This window comes from Plutella xylostella, chromosome Z (genome assembly GCF_932276165.1).
Source record: "Plutella xylostella chromosome Z, ilPluXylo3.1, whole genome shotgun sequence".
Taxonomy (NCBI): Eukaryota; Metazoa; Arthropoda; class Insecta; order Lepidoptera; family Plutellidae; genus Plutella; species Plutella xylostella.
In genome coordinates this window covers 15,459,765-15,475,995 of record NC_064012.1, presented here as the reverse complement: position 1 = coordinate 15,475,995, position 16,231 = coordinate 15,459,765, and the positions used below count along the sequence as shown (strand labels likewise).

The window sequence follows — 16,231 nt, the reverse complement described above, 5'->3', positions numbered from 1 at the left end:
TTTATGTTGCCAAACGCATGCAACGGACCTACAAAATGCAATCCTACAAACTTTTAATTTTCCTTTGAGCACTTAGGAAGTACAATGCCACAGACAGATACACACATACACAGGGACACGCTAAACTCATAATAACCATATTATTTTTTCTGAATAACACAACAACTTATGTAAAATGCAGAAGCAGTGGTAAGTACCTAAATGAAGATTGCAACGAACAATCTCTTTTCTTCTTTATATTTATTTTCTGACGACAGCTCTGTAATTAGTTCTTTGACTTTGTTTATAACTACTTTGAGAACCTTAACAGGATACCTAAATATGCGTCTGCTGCGTTTAAACAGGTAAGTAAATCATCTTACTTATCTTATTTTTAACCGATTGAATCCGTTGATATCAGACACTATAGATATTCGGGACGCAAAAGGTTAAACGTGACCAATAATTACAAAGCTATTTATATTTTTTGCCTCGAGGGTGCTATATTATGCCTCAAGGCAAAAAATATAAGGGCCTTACCACAAAAACTTAGACAGTATCTAACAGGTGTTTAGCGCTGTCAAACGCCTATAAAATCTGTCAAATTTCGTTTTAAACACTTGTTAGACGGTGTTTAAAGTTTTTTGTGGTAGCACAGTAAGAGTCTATGAGAAGTCGAAACGAGACAAGAAAAATGCCACTTGTCCATATCTTGTATTAGTACCTGCACCGGGCTCCCTCGTATGGAACCTTGGTGTACTTCCCCTAAACATCCTTCTTAACATAGACTATTTCCCACCATGATGGTTTACTATGGGGTGGTTGGTAGGACGCTTGTTAACACATCTAGGTACACGCTACCTATTTTAAAACGCCGAAAACGGGCCTAATACTTTTTCTTTTTCGGTCCGGGGTTATTTTTTTAAGTTACCATGAAACTGAAAAGCCATAAAAGTTTTCTTTCGTATCTCCGTCGTTATTACTTTAATTAAAATATCAAGTAACTTGATGAGAATTACAAGTACACGCACACCACTGTAATTAAGATTAAATTAGATTGTGTGTGTAGTGTGTAGTTGTGTACCGACTATAATGGGACTATAAAGGTGTTTAATACCATAGAATACAAGCACAGAAAACACATTAACACCGGTATATTCTTCATAGACTGTAATTGTTGTGTATTTGTGGTATATAGGTAATAACAATTTTGTGTGTTTAACCATATATAGTGTCGCCAAATCGGATTTTTATACACATTGAAAAACAAGTTATTGACTAGTAAAACACTCTGTGTAACTACTTACCTAAATACGGATTGGTGGATATGTATAGACAGGGTAACAATGGCTTATTGTGACTGAAATACGGACATAGGCTACACTTTCGTTTTAACTTATAAAAGCTCTTTGTGTATTTAACTTCAATGGAAAGGGCAAGGCATATTGTCACATCATCTATTTTAGTATCTATCTACTTTTCAGATAAGTAATTCAATTTGAAAGTTTGAAAGCGAACAATCACTGAAATACTACAATAGATGGAAAGCCAGCGGCGACCCACCGCAACAATGGATACCAAGCTTGAATAATTATGATTTAGTTTCCCGGATAAGAACATTCTGTTGTTAGAGAATTTGAAATAATATTAAGTACTATCTGTTTTCATGATTTTACCAGCATAGGTATCTATGTATCTATGTACATTTGTTCATCTTATTATCTTATGCCCGTAGATAGGTACCTAGTACTGTTTTTATTTAGTCGGCTAATATGAGGTGTGGCCCCGTATCACGGGTTCTTTATCGAAGTCGATAAACTCGTTTACAATCACAGCGACGTATTTATCTCTTATCTCGATACAGTGACGTTTATCTCCATTGTTAACGGGATAATGTCGATATCTTATAAACATAAACATCTTTTTAGCTTTACATATATACAGTTTAGAACGTTTGATTAGGCGTAGATAATATGTTTATGTACCTACTTTGTATTAGCGTAAATATTATTAAATTATTTCTATCAGTGGAAACTTGTAAATGGCCTTTTACTGCTCATTCTATTGTTATACTTTCAAATTGTGCTGTAAGTTTTCCTAAAATAAAATAAATAAATAAATCTACGTGCAGTGGGGACTGCAGTCCCTGCATTGGGGACTGATTCAAAATTCACGGAAGTAAAAATCGCATATTTAATAAAAGTTTTTTCTTACAATGTTTTGCTCTATCTGTTAAAACCTCGTTGACTGACTTGTTACCAAAGATCTTGTAGCGGCTCAAATATCTTTTTACGTTTTAGCAAAGTCAGAAGTGAAACGCGTGTTATAATTTCCTTTGAATTTCGCTGACAAAGATTGAGAGAAAGCCTTGTCGGTTTTTCTTTAGCACGCCTAATATCAATTTTCTTTCTTCTTTATCTTTTCGTTTGGCTCAGCATATTTTATGTTATTTGGTTAAGTCTTTGCTTTGATGTTGAGATTAACAGAGATCGGTGTTGTGAGGTTCGCCGTATGACGTGAGGTACTACCGGAAAGCTTAGAACAGCTTTAGGTAATTAATCACACACGCTCCCAGGACACCGTGGATTTCCACGATGGTACCTAGTTACGAACATACATACTGCCAAATTCATACATTATTGGAAAATTCAGGTGTCCAAATTCGACAATGAATGTGCATAAATTACTTACCTCTGTAGTTTATTTCTTACCTGTAAAGTTTTATTAAATTTTATTGCTATCATTTTATTGTTCTCTTCTTGTGTAATCTTCTTATGTCATACAGTCAAGAGCTGCTAAATTAAAATACCTAAATACCTAATTAATGCCTACTGCTGCATTATAAACTAACGAGCAATGAAAAAGTTCCATCCACAAAATGCCGACACCATATGGTCCAAATTTTTTGAAACATATTGGTAATTAACTACCAATCTTACCTTTGCTCGGTTAAATGTATTTAATTTATCATATTGTATCATATGGAGACGGCGTCATTTAAAGCTGGTCTTTTCCGTTTAGGAGTAATTTGGTGCCATATACAGGATGTATCGTTAATTATGTAGGTTGTATTCAAAGTATAGTAAACAAAAAATAGATCTGAAAACGTCACTCATTTGTCAAAATTACAGGTACTTAAGTAACAAAAACTTTTTACTTACTTTTTTTTAAATATTACACAAAATCATATTTGTACAGACTTATGGGTAAAATTATTTCAAATTTGGGTATTTGATGGATTATTGTATGATGTATCACCCCATTAAGCTTGGACCACTATTAACGCTACACTCTGTGTGTGACTAAAACTTTTTCTTTACTCGTGAATATGGTAGCCTCCGCTCTTTTAATCTAACTATGTACCTATGAAACTCGTACTACTAAGAGCGCATAATAAGACGTGAAAGTAAAACGGTCTGCAAATGCATTTCTTCAGTAAGACCAAGTTTCCAGGTTTCACTGACTTTTCTAAACCGAGTAATATAAAGAAAGTTTTCCTCTAAGCTGTAGGAAATGTAATATTTTTCTCTTTATTCGTGAATTATGACTTGCTTTTGCCACCTAGCTTTGCTTATATGCTTTGCTAGGTACTTTAAGAATTTCCAAACCCAAGGTTTTATCAATATACAGTGTGTTGCAAAAAGAGTATAGATAGGCACTAAGCCGATACTAAGCATGTTATATTCGCTAATTATGAAATTCCGATTTCATTTTCGGGCCTAGATATAATATGTTGCACATGTAGGTTTCTGCTTACCCTTTTTGCCACAACCTGTATAAGGCTTTACATATCTTAATACTAAAATTGAATTAAAAATTAATTATTCCACCTCTTCAGGCGTAAAATCTGGAAAAATAAAGACTGTTATAAAAAAAAAAAAAACACGCACTCACGCCTTGTACTAATGTACTCCCTTGCGGGGTAGGCAGAGGTGCATTGCTGCACCCACTTTTCGCCAGAGTGTTATGTTAGTCCCAATGTAATAGGGGGCGGGCCTATTGCCATTTTACGGGCACATCCAAGACCCGAGAACAAATATCTGTGTTTAAACAAATATCTGCCCCAGCCGGGTTTACTGTTTTTTTATTATTTGTTTATTTGATTACCTAACTTAATATATATATTTTTTTATTATTCGTCTATTCGTGAGAATCGTCGAAGTCAGCAATATGATTGCGTTATTTTTTGCAATACCAGCAGCCACACGGCCGCGCCCCGCGGCAAAATATTTGACAGATATATCGTATCTATCTGGTTTTTATTGCATTTTTTCATTGTTTTGTTTTTTAATAAAATATAGATATATAAGTACAGGTAGGTAGGTACTTCGTTACATAAAATTTAATGTTTATTGTTTTGTTTCAGTACTTCGTGTTCGACTTCCACATGCCTCCCATCATGCTGTTTGACAAGATCATCACTCTGTCGGTAAGTAGGTTATTTTTTCCTAAATCATTTGAGTTTTCTGTAAAAAAAAAAAAAATCAAAAATTTCTTTATTAAGTAAATAGTCTTAATCTATATTAAAGTACATCCCTTTTAAGTTCGCAGAACCTGTATTAGGGATGATCGCTCTTTCCCAATAATTTAATAAACTAATCTACTTAACAAATCAATTTTATAATTAATTTATTAAACAACAAAATAAAATAACAGGCGGAAAAAAAGTTATTCTCATATTTCTAATGTTACAAAAGTGAGGTAGATAAGAATCAAACAAGACCGTTCGATCGTTCGTCTGTGTATTTAAGTTAAGTGGCTAAAAAAACTGCAACATTTACTATGGTACTTTACTCTACGGCGCGCGGCGGCGGCGGCTACAGGGTGTTAAAAAGTGGTATACTAAGATTTGTTTCTCCATAGCGAAACTCACAAGATCATCAAAGTTTCCCTAGTCATTCCCTTTCGGCTTAGTATACCAGTTTTGCAAAACTCAGTAAATGGCATCAGACGCCAACGATATCAAGATACAATTTCTCACAAAATTGGTTTCCGGTAGAAACTTGATATACCGGACCGGTAATTCTAAAATCCAGGTATTATCAGAATAGGCGAGGATGAGTTTCGGCACAAGTATTGATCCCTCGACCTCTCTATAAAGGGTCAGAGTATAATCCGATACTATAATATTGTAAACTTCTGTTTATCGGTATAATTTCGTTGGTGGCGGCCTAGGTATATAAGGTAAGGTCTAAATTTGTAGAGGTCATAAGGAATTAACAGCCTCACACACATACAGATCTACATGTCTCCTCTGTTTATCTAAAAAGTTAAAATCCTTTATTTATAATTTTTTTTTTTTTTTTTTTTTTAGTAGGATAAATTTAATACTGTAACGGGAAATTTATTAAATAAATATATAAGTCATTTTACATATGTACTACTTCTTAATGAAATTATTATTAATGCCTAACTAAAACTAACTAATATAAAATTAAAATTAAATGTAGGTAGGTAGGTAGTTTTTAATATCATCAGGGCATCATTAAGAGCATCAGGATATTACCACCTAAAAACGGTAAGTAATATTTTTTAAATTTAAAATTAAATGTTAGAAAAAATTCGGGTTGTTTGGTGTCGGCATTTTTTGAGTGGACCTTTTTCATTGCCCGTGAATGTATAATCAACCTAGTTGACCAACAAAAGTAAAATATGTGTGTTGATGCCGCTAACTTTACGCTATATAATATGGCCACTTTAACAAGAGTGTAGCCTGAGTGAGCGTGGGACGACAACAGAGAGCCTTTTATGAAGTAAAAAGTGCCTCTTGCTTATTGTAATATGAGAGTGGGTTTGTACCGAGTGTTATCAAAGAGATTTTATTAAAAAGTCTACGTTATGTGGGAATAGATACTTATAAGAAATAATCATTTTAGTGAAGGCAAATAATGGTGTCTAGACATCGGCTTAGGTGAATATTTTTATTCCATACGATCTTACGAGAATACCCACTTGTGTTTGCGCTCATAGTAATATATTTATACCATGGAAACTAGAGGTATTCAATCAAATCAAAAATCAAAATCATTTATTGACACCATGTACAACGGGTAAGTATACAAGAAATGAACAGTAGGTAGTCAGTAGTGGAGTAGGAAATAGAATTAGTTAGGTAAGTTGGTTTACAGAGTAAAATAGAAAGCAGTAATAAGGAATCTCGCACTAGGCACAGCCTGTATCGCGAGAACCAGTAGGCAAAGTAACAATAAGGGTTGCAGGTGGTTAGACAGTGGTACATTTGAAATTTAAAAGAAGGTAGGTAAGCATTAGGTAAGTAGTATACAATGTTAGGATTAAACTTAGTGAAAACAGGGGGGTAAGGTGTAGGTACATGACATTAGGATATAAGATTAGAGCTTTTTTACATAAAATTAACATTGGTTATAAATCCGTTGTCAATTATTTAAAAACTTAAATGTTAAAATCTTAAAAATTATTATGTAAGATTAGATACAAAGAAAATAATCAGTTAAAACAAAAACAATAGTTTAACTATTAGGTACTTCTGATATTGAGAATTAACAACAACATAAAGTTTAACAGCAAAAACAAACAAGTAACTTCTAATTTATGAGGCAAAAAATAACTTAAAATATAAGTTTAGTTAAGGTAAGTAATTATAATTTAGAGTCTAAGGTAGGAAAATATATTATTAATAAATATAAGAAAAATAGATTACAATTAAATAAATATGTAATAGAATAAACATGAATATAATAAATATATTATAGAGTATAATAAGTAAAATATGATATATAAAAAGTCTCTGGTCCAGAGATCAAAAAGGTACTTAGATGTTTTAATGGAAGGGAACTTTAGAAACATGTTATTTCCATAATTATCTATAGAAATTGATATTTAATTAATATGATTTTAGTAGGTCTTCTGTTTCCTCGTAGTTGAGGCTAAGCAGCCATTTCTTAATCTTTATTTTGGCTTCTCGGATGTTATCTGACTTCAGGTTGATATATGAAAGGATTTTGTTGTAGATATGAGGGTGAAGGTATTTACTAAAACGGTGTGCGAAAGTAGTGTTTGTGCGAATGGTAGGAAGATGAAAGGTTCTGCGAGAAAGCCTATTGAAGTAATCAGGGGAAGAAATAGAATGTCGATGCTGCGAGAGGGCCACCTTGTGGATGAAGAGTTTTCTGATAGATAGTACTTCGCATTCTTTAAAAAGATAAAATGTAGAAAATCTTCGGGGTTTTTTTAGCATTACTTTAAGAATAGATCGTTGTGCGCGTTCTACAGCAATCATGTGGGATTTAGCTGAACCACCCCAGCAGGAAATGCAGTAACTAAGCACCGACTCACATAAGGCAGTGTATACTTTTTTAAGGGTCTGTACGTCAGCACTATTTCGAAGAAGTCTCATTATGTTTATTAACTTTCGGGCACGATTAGAAAGAGAGGTAATGTGAGGGGAGGAACATAGTTTCTCATCAATTATAATGCCTAGGTATTTGATAGAGTCAACCCTTTTGATAGATTGGCAGTCGCAGTTTCCGGATTGCATAGTGCAGGAGGGGGAGTGAATTTTAAGAGTTTCAAGAGAAAATTTGGGTCTGGAAGCAGAGGTTTTGTGGAAACATAGGAATTTCGTTTTAGAGGAGTTTAGAGTGAGTAGATTTTCGTTGAGCCAGTTTGAGACAGTTGATAGGCCTATTTCCGAGTTTGAGAGTGTGGACTTCCAGGTTTTATCGTAAAATATGATTGCTGTGTCATCAGCGTAACAGAAAACTTTGGCATTAGCGGATGTGTCAAGTATAGATCCTAACTCATTTATGTATATAAGAAACAAGGTTGGCCCAAGTATGCTTCCTTGAGGGACCCCATAACAGATTGGTAATGCATCGCTAATCGTCTCGTCACATTTGATACGTTGTCTTCTGTCAGAGAGGTAACTTTGGAACCAGTTTAAGGGGTGACCGCGAATGCCCATGCATTCCATTTTTCTTAAAAGTATTTTTATTGACACTGTGTCGAATGCCTTTGCCAAATCGAGAAAGGCACCGATGCAGTGATAGCCTTCGTCAAGACGGGAGGAAATCGTGTTGATTAAGGAGGAGGCCGCATCTTCTGTGGATTTACCGTGCCTAAAGCCGTATTGAGCAGAGGAGAGAAGATTATTGGATTCAAGAAACTTAACAAGACGAATATTAACAATTTTTTCCAGGAGTTTAGAGAAGACAGGAAGAAGAGAGATAGGTCGGTAGTTACAAGGTTGACTTTTGTCTCCTGCTTTGAAAATAGGGGCCACAACTGCGGTTTTCCACAAGGTTGGAAAGGCGCCGTTCTTTAGGCTAAGATTAAAAACATGAGTGAGTGGTAAAATAATGAATTTACTTATATGTTTGATTAAACTATTTTGGATTCCATCTAGACCAGGGGCACTTTCTATTTTCAGTAGGCGGATGAGGGACTCTACTTCAAGTTCGTCAGTGGGATTTAAAAAGAATGAAACCGGAGGAGAAGAGATTGTAATAGATGACGCGAGATCGGATTCGGTTTTACTCAGTTTCTTGATAAGTTCATTAGCAAGAGTGGCGCCAACTGTCGAAAAGTAGGAATTACAGTGATTTACAGATTCTGCAGGAGTATTTTTACAGGTTAAGAGTTCGCTAGGAGATTTTGATTTACAAGAAAGTTCACAAATACTTTTTATTGATTTCCATAAGTTTTTAGAGCTGTGCATATTCTCTTGTAGTAGCCGTTTTTCATAGTCATTTTTAGTTTTGTGCAGAAGGTCATTGCAAAAGTTTTTGTAACGGTTATAAATAAGTTTAGCTGTGGGGTCCTTGGGTGATTTTCTGCAGGACATGTGGAGTTTGTCCCTGTGTTTAATACACCTGATGAGTCCTGGGGTGATCCACGGTTTAATATTATGTTTGGACCGGCTAACAGAAACAACTTTAGAATTATTATCAATAATTAGTCTGAGTTTTGCGGTAAATTTATCAGTAGCAGAGTTGAGATCATTTTCAGTTAAAACATCTGACCAGATTTCAAGAGCCAGATCTTTACCTACACCGGAGTAGTCCAGTATTGTTCTAGTACGTTTTTTGTTAGGTATTTTATTATGATCTGTGTTGATAAAGGCCATGGGTAAGTCATGATCAGTAACTGTAGTTGCACAAACACAACCTAGAGCCTTGAATTTTGTTTTTATGAAAATGTGGTCAATGCAAGAGGTTATTCGAGTAGGTATGGTGATAGCGGGATTTAGCCCATGTTCGGCCATTAAGCAGAGGTACTCCGATTTCCGAGTATCAGAACAGGTTGGAAGGATGTCTATATTTATATCACCGGCAAGGACTACGTTCGGACAGTGATCAACACTGTTCAAAGTGAGATCTAGGGAGGTTAAGAAATTTTCTGGGTTCTTGATTGATGGTGATCTGTAAATACCTAAGATTGAAAAGTTATTTGATAGTTTGACTAATAGGCAGTCAGCATCAGTTAGAAGGGGTTCTGTGACAACAGCATCAAGGGAATCCCTAATGTAGACTATTACTCCTCCAGCTTTGTTGATGTATCTAGAGGTGTGGTAAGATGAGTAGCCTTTCAGTTGCCTGATTACCGGTGAAAGTCCTAGGTGACATTCGGTGAGAATAATTACATCATATTCTATATCAAGCCGGTGAAGTAAGGTAGTAAAATTGTCAAAATTAGAGTTATGACTTCTTATATTGTAAGTAAGTATTTTAAAATCATAAGTATTTCCATAGGAAGATTTACAAGATTCCGCAGATTCTATCGCGTGACATGGAATTACTAAAGAATTGTCTATATCATCAACAGTATCTAGGTTGGCCATTTGATGTGATTTAAGTACATCATGTGTACAGGTTGAGGTATGGGGTAGTTGCTGTCACGCAAAAGGAATCTAATGGATAGTTCATGATTAATTGAGAGTAACTGGACCATAAGATTTAGACGTATATATATGCTATAAGTTCTAGAAGTTAGCAGAATGAGTGAAGATATTATATTAAATATAAACATGATAAATAAAAAGAAAATACATATAAGATACAGACAGTTTAATAGATGAGTACAAACAATTTTATTAACACATTTTAGTAATTCAGAGCAAAAACAATTTTGGTAGTTCAATTGGTTATACAGACTAGATAGAACAAATAACAAATGAGATCGAGTAATGTTTGTGAAGTGTTGTATGGTAAGCGGACTAAGAGGGAACAGGGGCAGGACCCAACACATGATCAAGATCATGAGCACTGCGAATTGATTTAGCATGTTTTTCTTGTTCTTTGCGGACATATATGGTTCCATTTTTAATCCAGCAGTGTCTAAAACCGCATTGTTTAGCTCTGACTCTTGCGTCATGAAAAAGCTTTCTGTTTGCTTTGGTGAGTCGTTCATTAAAATAGATAGTTTTAGGGGGTCCATCAATCCCAACGTCTTTGGTCGAGAGGTTCCGTCTGACTTTAGCTGCTTGCAGGATTTCATTTCTTTTGCAGTTACGAAGCAGTCGGGCAACCACAGGGCGGGGTTCATCATTTGGTTTAGATGTGGGTCCAACACGGGTTACAAGGTCAATGTCATTTATAGAGATGTCTACACCAATTTTTTTGGCTGATATTAGCACTGTATGCATTAAATTCTCACTTTCAGTCTCTAGCAAGCCACAGATTTCAATTTCGTTGCGAAGATTAAACTGCTCCTGAGAGTTCAGTTGATCCTCCAGGGAGTGGATGGTGGTTTGCAAGGAACTGATGGTTTCAGTATGTTTCTGGGTTTTAATCAGGCTCTCTGTTAGCTCTTCCGATTTGACCTCCAGCTTATTTATTCTATGCTCCCACGAGTTAACCACTCTTGTAAGTGATGATAATTCGTCTGTAACCGACTTTTTGAAGCTTGTAAAATTTTCAGCCAGACTGTCAAACTTTTTATCCATGTAGCTTATTAGGCTAGTCACATCGAGGGGGGCACTATTATTTGGAGTAAGGCTGTCGCTGGCCACGGAGCGAGAAGTTGGTGTAGGAGGAAGGGCGTTCGCCGCTTTGGGATCCTTGCAATCCGAGCATTTCCACTTTTGTTTGGTGATAATGCGGAGTTTTTTGAACTCGTTTTCTAGAAGTCCACCACAGTAGTGGTGGAAAAAGTGGTGACACTGGGCACACTTCAAAGATTCCTCAGGTTTAGTTATTTTTGAGCATGTGAAACACTCCATTTTGGTGATCTTTATTTGAAAAGCTTAGTTAGCTTAGTTCTTGTTGTTGTGATGAGAGTGAAAAATATTCATGTAACTGACAGCTCAACTGACAGTTCAGTAATAGTCTGTGGCTAAGTATGACAGCTTGTGTTTTCACTGTTAGATACAGAATAGTAACATCCAGAGAGGACGCCACATATATTATGAGATAACACTATCACGGAAAGTGGGAATACGGAATTACACTTTACACTAGACTGAGCAGACTTAAAGCACTTGTGGAATTAATTATCAATGAAAGAATACGGAGGTAAATTGTACCAATGTTTACCTAATGGCGCCACCTGGCGCATAGCTTATTAATATACTATAGGCAAATAAGCGGCGCCGAAGTTAACGCAACAAAAAGTTTCACATAAAAGAATAACATAATTGCCTATTGGACCAACAAACACTACAAGTGTTTCATTTGAGATTTCAGATAGTAAGTACCTTCACACGTACTTTGTAAAACCCGTGTAATGCCGACTTTAGTACGTCTATATGTAGGGGAGACCGGGGACAAAAGTAACAGCGGGTCGAAAGTAACAAAGACTCTGTAGACTTCCCCAATAGCCGAAACGTCGCTCGCGACCGCTGGTTGTCAGCTTGCATTGCCCCCCGCGCATGCTATCATTTTCCGCGCCGTGCCGCGGTGCATGTTTGTGTTAGTGAGCATTTCGTGATTTTACACACCAAAAGTAAGTTTTTTGGTGTTTATTCATTTAGTGTTTACGAAGAATTAAGATGCCAAGAACCATATGACTATTTGCTCATTGATTCATTATAAGGTTGTCTTTAGCATGTTATAAATTGTTTTCGAATAACACGTGCTGTTTTAAAGTTATGTCGCCTGATATTTCAAAAATGGGGATGGGTACAAAAGTAACAGCTCGCGGCAGGACAAAACTAACATGTTACTTTAGTAAATTTGTATGTCACATTGTAAATTTTTATTTTTTGTTGTTTTGATTAGATATTTGTGCCATAATATTGTATATTATAGCACAAATAAAACAACTTCTTATCAGTTAGTCCGTTTAAATGATGGATCTCATTTACAGTTCATCTTAGGAAGATTTTTTTAGTTTTGTCAATAAGTTATAAGTTTTTTTTTTAGTTTTGATAGTTTTTTAAGAAGTTTTCTTGACTAAATATTTTGATTGATTTTTTTGTTCTTTATTTTGAATCGTATTTATAACATTGGGCAGAATTTATGGGTTGTTACTTTCGACCCATGCCTTGTTACTTTCGCCCTGACCATGGGGTCGAAAGTAACGATTTCCCTTTTTTTTTTGAGGCTTTAAAATTGCTAAAATTCGGGATGCATTAAGTAAAGTAATTAAGGATATTTGTAGACTATAGACGAAAGTTTTATGTGACTATATTTATTTTATCGTAAATGTTATTAATAACGAGAAATCAGACAGAAACCACAAACTGTTACTTTTGTCCCCGGTCTCCCCTACCCGAAAACCTCTTCTTCCATTCTGAAAGTAGCTGTAATTTCTATAACATAACAGCAATGGCTTCCTACTAAGTGGGTACTACACAATATTGTTCTATTAACCGTATTATTTACAGCGATAAAACTAAAAATGCGAAGTTGTTTTATTAAAAAACAAGAAGCCTCTTCGTTTTCCAGCTTCAGCACAGATTACATCTAACTTTAGATTAAATTCCATCACGAACTTTGCTTGCGAAAGCCGAGAAGCATGGGCGGGAAGACCCACAGTTGATGTCTGATGGGCTATTACTGAAGGTTCTATGCCGCTTTGATCATCATGACAAAATAGTTATTATGGGCCTTACCACAAAAACTTAGACAGTATTTAACAGGTGTTAAACGGTGTTTAAAGTTTTTTGTGGTAGCACAGATACCGTGCTACCACAAAAAAACTTTAAACACTGTTTAACTAGTGTTTAAAACGAAATTTGACAGATTTTGTAGGCGTTTGACAGCGGTAAACACCTGTTAAATACTGTCTAAGTTTTTGTGGTAAAGCCCTATGTGTTTAGCTATGTGCGATCTGAGGTCACGCAGCTATAGGTACATATATTGTATTATAATTTAAATCATTTATTAAACATATTATTGTATTGAAGTTTCTTGGCTATAATATTACCATGTTATAATAAACTTCTAATTGGTGTGCTCAATGCATTACATAAATTAAAATTTGTATTGTTACCAATTACCTATATTGTTGGTATAATATAAGTACAGTATGTATAATATATATGTATCTTTATTATCAGGGTTTTAATTCTTCAAACTCTCTGAGGGTTTTCCACCATTAAGACCTAAATTGATACCTTAAATAGCTTACCCTCGCATCCTGCCCCATCCCTTTAAAGTCGTCGAAGTCAGACTCTCTTGGACCCATTTTGATTGACAGTCAATCAATCAATCAGTTAACGATCAATCTAGCTCAGTTCGTCGTTGCATGTAGTCAACAATATGCCAGTTTCATAACTGGGAACGTCAAGTTAAGCACAACTTTAGCATGACACGTAGCGCTATGATTGCTTGATGAATTGTCGTTGGGCAGGATTAAAGTTTAAGCTTTGAATGTTTTGGTCAAGTCTGTGGCACAATTGCACGCTCGCTAGGTCTTTCGTAAATTAACTATCTATTTGTCGAATTAGGGTAGAATTTTTACCTCAAACGGAGTTTATCAAAAATCCGAAACCGAAATACTATGCAATCAAAAATCTATATTTGAAATGCAATCAGCAAAAACATTTATTTGAAATCTACAAACATTTATTGGACTTGCATGCCTGAAACCTGAAACACCCGGGTGAACTCGTTTTTCAGTAAAATGAACTGAAAATAATAATAAATAATTAATCCGTTTACCAACTGCAAACGTAAATGCGACCAGATTTCCCACAAAAAGAACCACGAATAAAAACAAAAGACGAGCAACAAGCTGGGAGCGTGTTTAATTGATAATTAAATGTTCTACACAATTCCGGATACATTTCTTAATTGCTCATCAAGCTGAAATCGTAGGATGGGAACGCTCCGCTTTTTTATAAATACAAGTAGGTAACATTGAATTTTACATGTAGAGAATGTAGCTCCAGTATATTATGTACATAATTATTTTCAAAGTCATTGTAAAACCCATTATGCTGTTTCTCTTTCTTTTGTTTTCTTTTTGCGGTTACACCGTACGTTTAGCTTACGAAATCCTAAGCTTTGGAGCGTTGCTGCGCTTACATGTGTATCTTCTTGTATTACTTGTATCGATTGCATGACAGAGCTCCAGTTCGTTTTTGTCAAGCTAGACCAAACCTAAGGAAGCAAGAATAAGGACATTCGAGTGGAATAATACCAACGTTCGCTCAATATCCCTTACAAATCACTATTCGTTAATGACGCAGTTCTTGGTACATGAGTAGGCTTTAGTCGATCCTACAGAGTCTGCAGAGAAGCCGGATTCCTTTGTCTAAGTTACCTTCCATCTGTACCGCAAACTCATTAATAATTCCTTGAATAGCACAAACGTATAGGCCGGACTAGAATTCGGGAAAATCAATAGGGAATTTGATTTTTGATCGCACTTGAAGAGCGGTGAGCAACTCAATTGCAAAGAGTGCCTTATCAAATACCCCAGTTACTTAAACTAACTTACTTATAGACCTGTTACTCCCATGTGGAGCTTCGGTCTACAGACATTCTTCGCCACGCTTCACTTGGGCCTACGATAGACCTGCTCTCTTTATTTCCAAATAATAATCTTATGTATGCAAATCGTAGGCTAAATCGTAATTTAAGCTTTACCTTAAAATTAAATGGAATGTCTGTTTTAATCTGGGGGCACGGCAGTGCCCCCACCAAGTCGAGCAAAAAAGCGGCACGGCTGTACCATCCTTTTCTCGAAGCAATTCAGGCCATTTTCGACCCCCTGTAAGTTCGTTGTGGATAAAACTAGAAGACTGAATTTTCACTAACCATGCAGGCATTGTAAAGACATGGTATATTTGAAATTTCATTAAATTTGAAACAGTAGTTTAAGAATTATAACGGTACAAATTCTAAGGCACTTCTAGCAGACCTAGAAGCGTTAAATTTGGAATATAAGTAGTGTTTGGTATATGTATCAAGGAAAAACTAAAATATTTGTAAGTAAATATAGGCGCACGGTAGGGGCACTACTACTAAATAGTTTAACCTAACACGTGTTTCCATGCGATGGCCGAGTCAATATATTTATATAAAACATTAAAGATTTTTAAGATTGAGATGCGTGCGTGGATAAGACTTGGTATTTACATAGATCTCACAACTTTTTACCGTAGAACAACTGAGTTACGAGACTTGGTTTTTTGACAAGTGTTGTTTTTGATGGGATTATATTTACATGACGTTAAAAGACACTGTCACAAAGTTAATAGCCATCCCAGTTATGGATCCTGGCCCAAAATCTACCTAATATAAACCATTACAAAACTTTAGACTCGAGAACACTTTGAATATAATATTATGTAATACTCTGTAAATTTATACAGGATCAAGTTTTGTCAATGATCGACCCATGAGTATTATTTCATGGTATTTATAACCAAGTTAGAGTAAAGTTGGGAGTTTCGTTGGTTCGATTTAATTAAGTTTAGTTGTTGGTACAGAGTGGGCAATGCTTACTGTCAATCATTCTACACCTGCAGCCTATGGGTGGACTTTACCCAGCGGACATACAGCGACCTGCGTGTCCAGTATAATAATGCACTGAGGGTTCTGTTGGGGCTGCCGTGGCGATGTAGTGCTTCGGGGATGTTTATGGAAGCAAGTATAAATGGTTTTGCCGCCATCATTAGGAACAGATGTGCATCTCTGATGGCTCGCATCCGCTGCAGTACCAACAGCATCCTCAGTGTCTTTGCTGATCGATGGGACTCTCCATTGACTCAGAGATGGATGCGGTTACACACCAATTAACATATTCTTGTTGTATATATATGCCTACTAACACTAGATGTAAGAACATTGTGTTACTAACTGCTATGGACTTCTTGTCTGATAAT

The 16,231-nt window shown here is 35.7% G+C and overlaps 1 protein-coding gene across 1 annotated transcript in view; it reads left to right on the top strand.

Moving 5' to 3' along the window:
* LOC105381351 (otoferlin-like) overlaps positions 1–16,231 on the top strand; it is an 84,583-nt gene that overhangs the window by 42,835 nt on the left and 25,517 nt on the right. Inside the window, exon 7 of the mRNA XM_048632993.1 lies at positions 4,346–4,408. Coding sequence (XP_048488950.1) covers positions 4,346–4,408 — 63 coding nt within the window. The remainder of the gene's footprint in view (positions 1–4,345; positions 4,409–16,231) is intronic.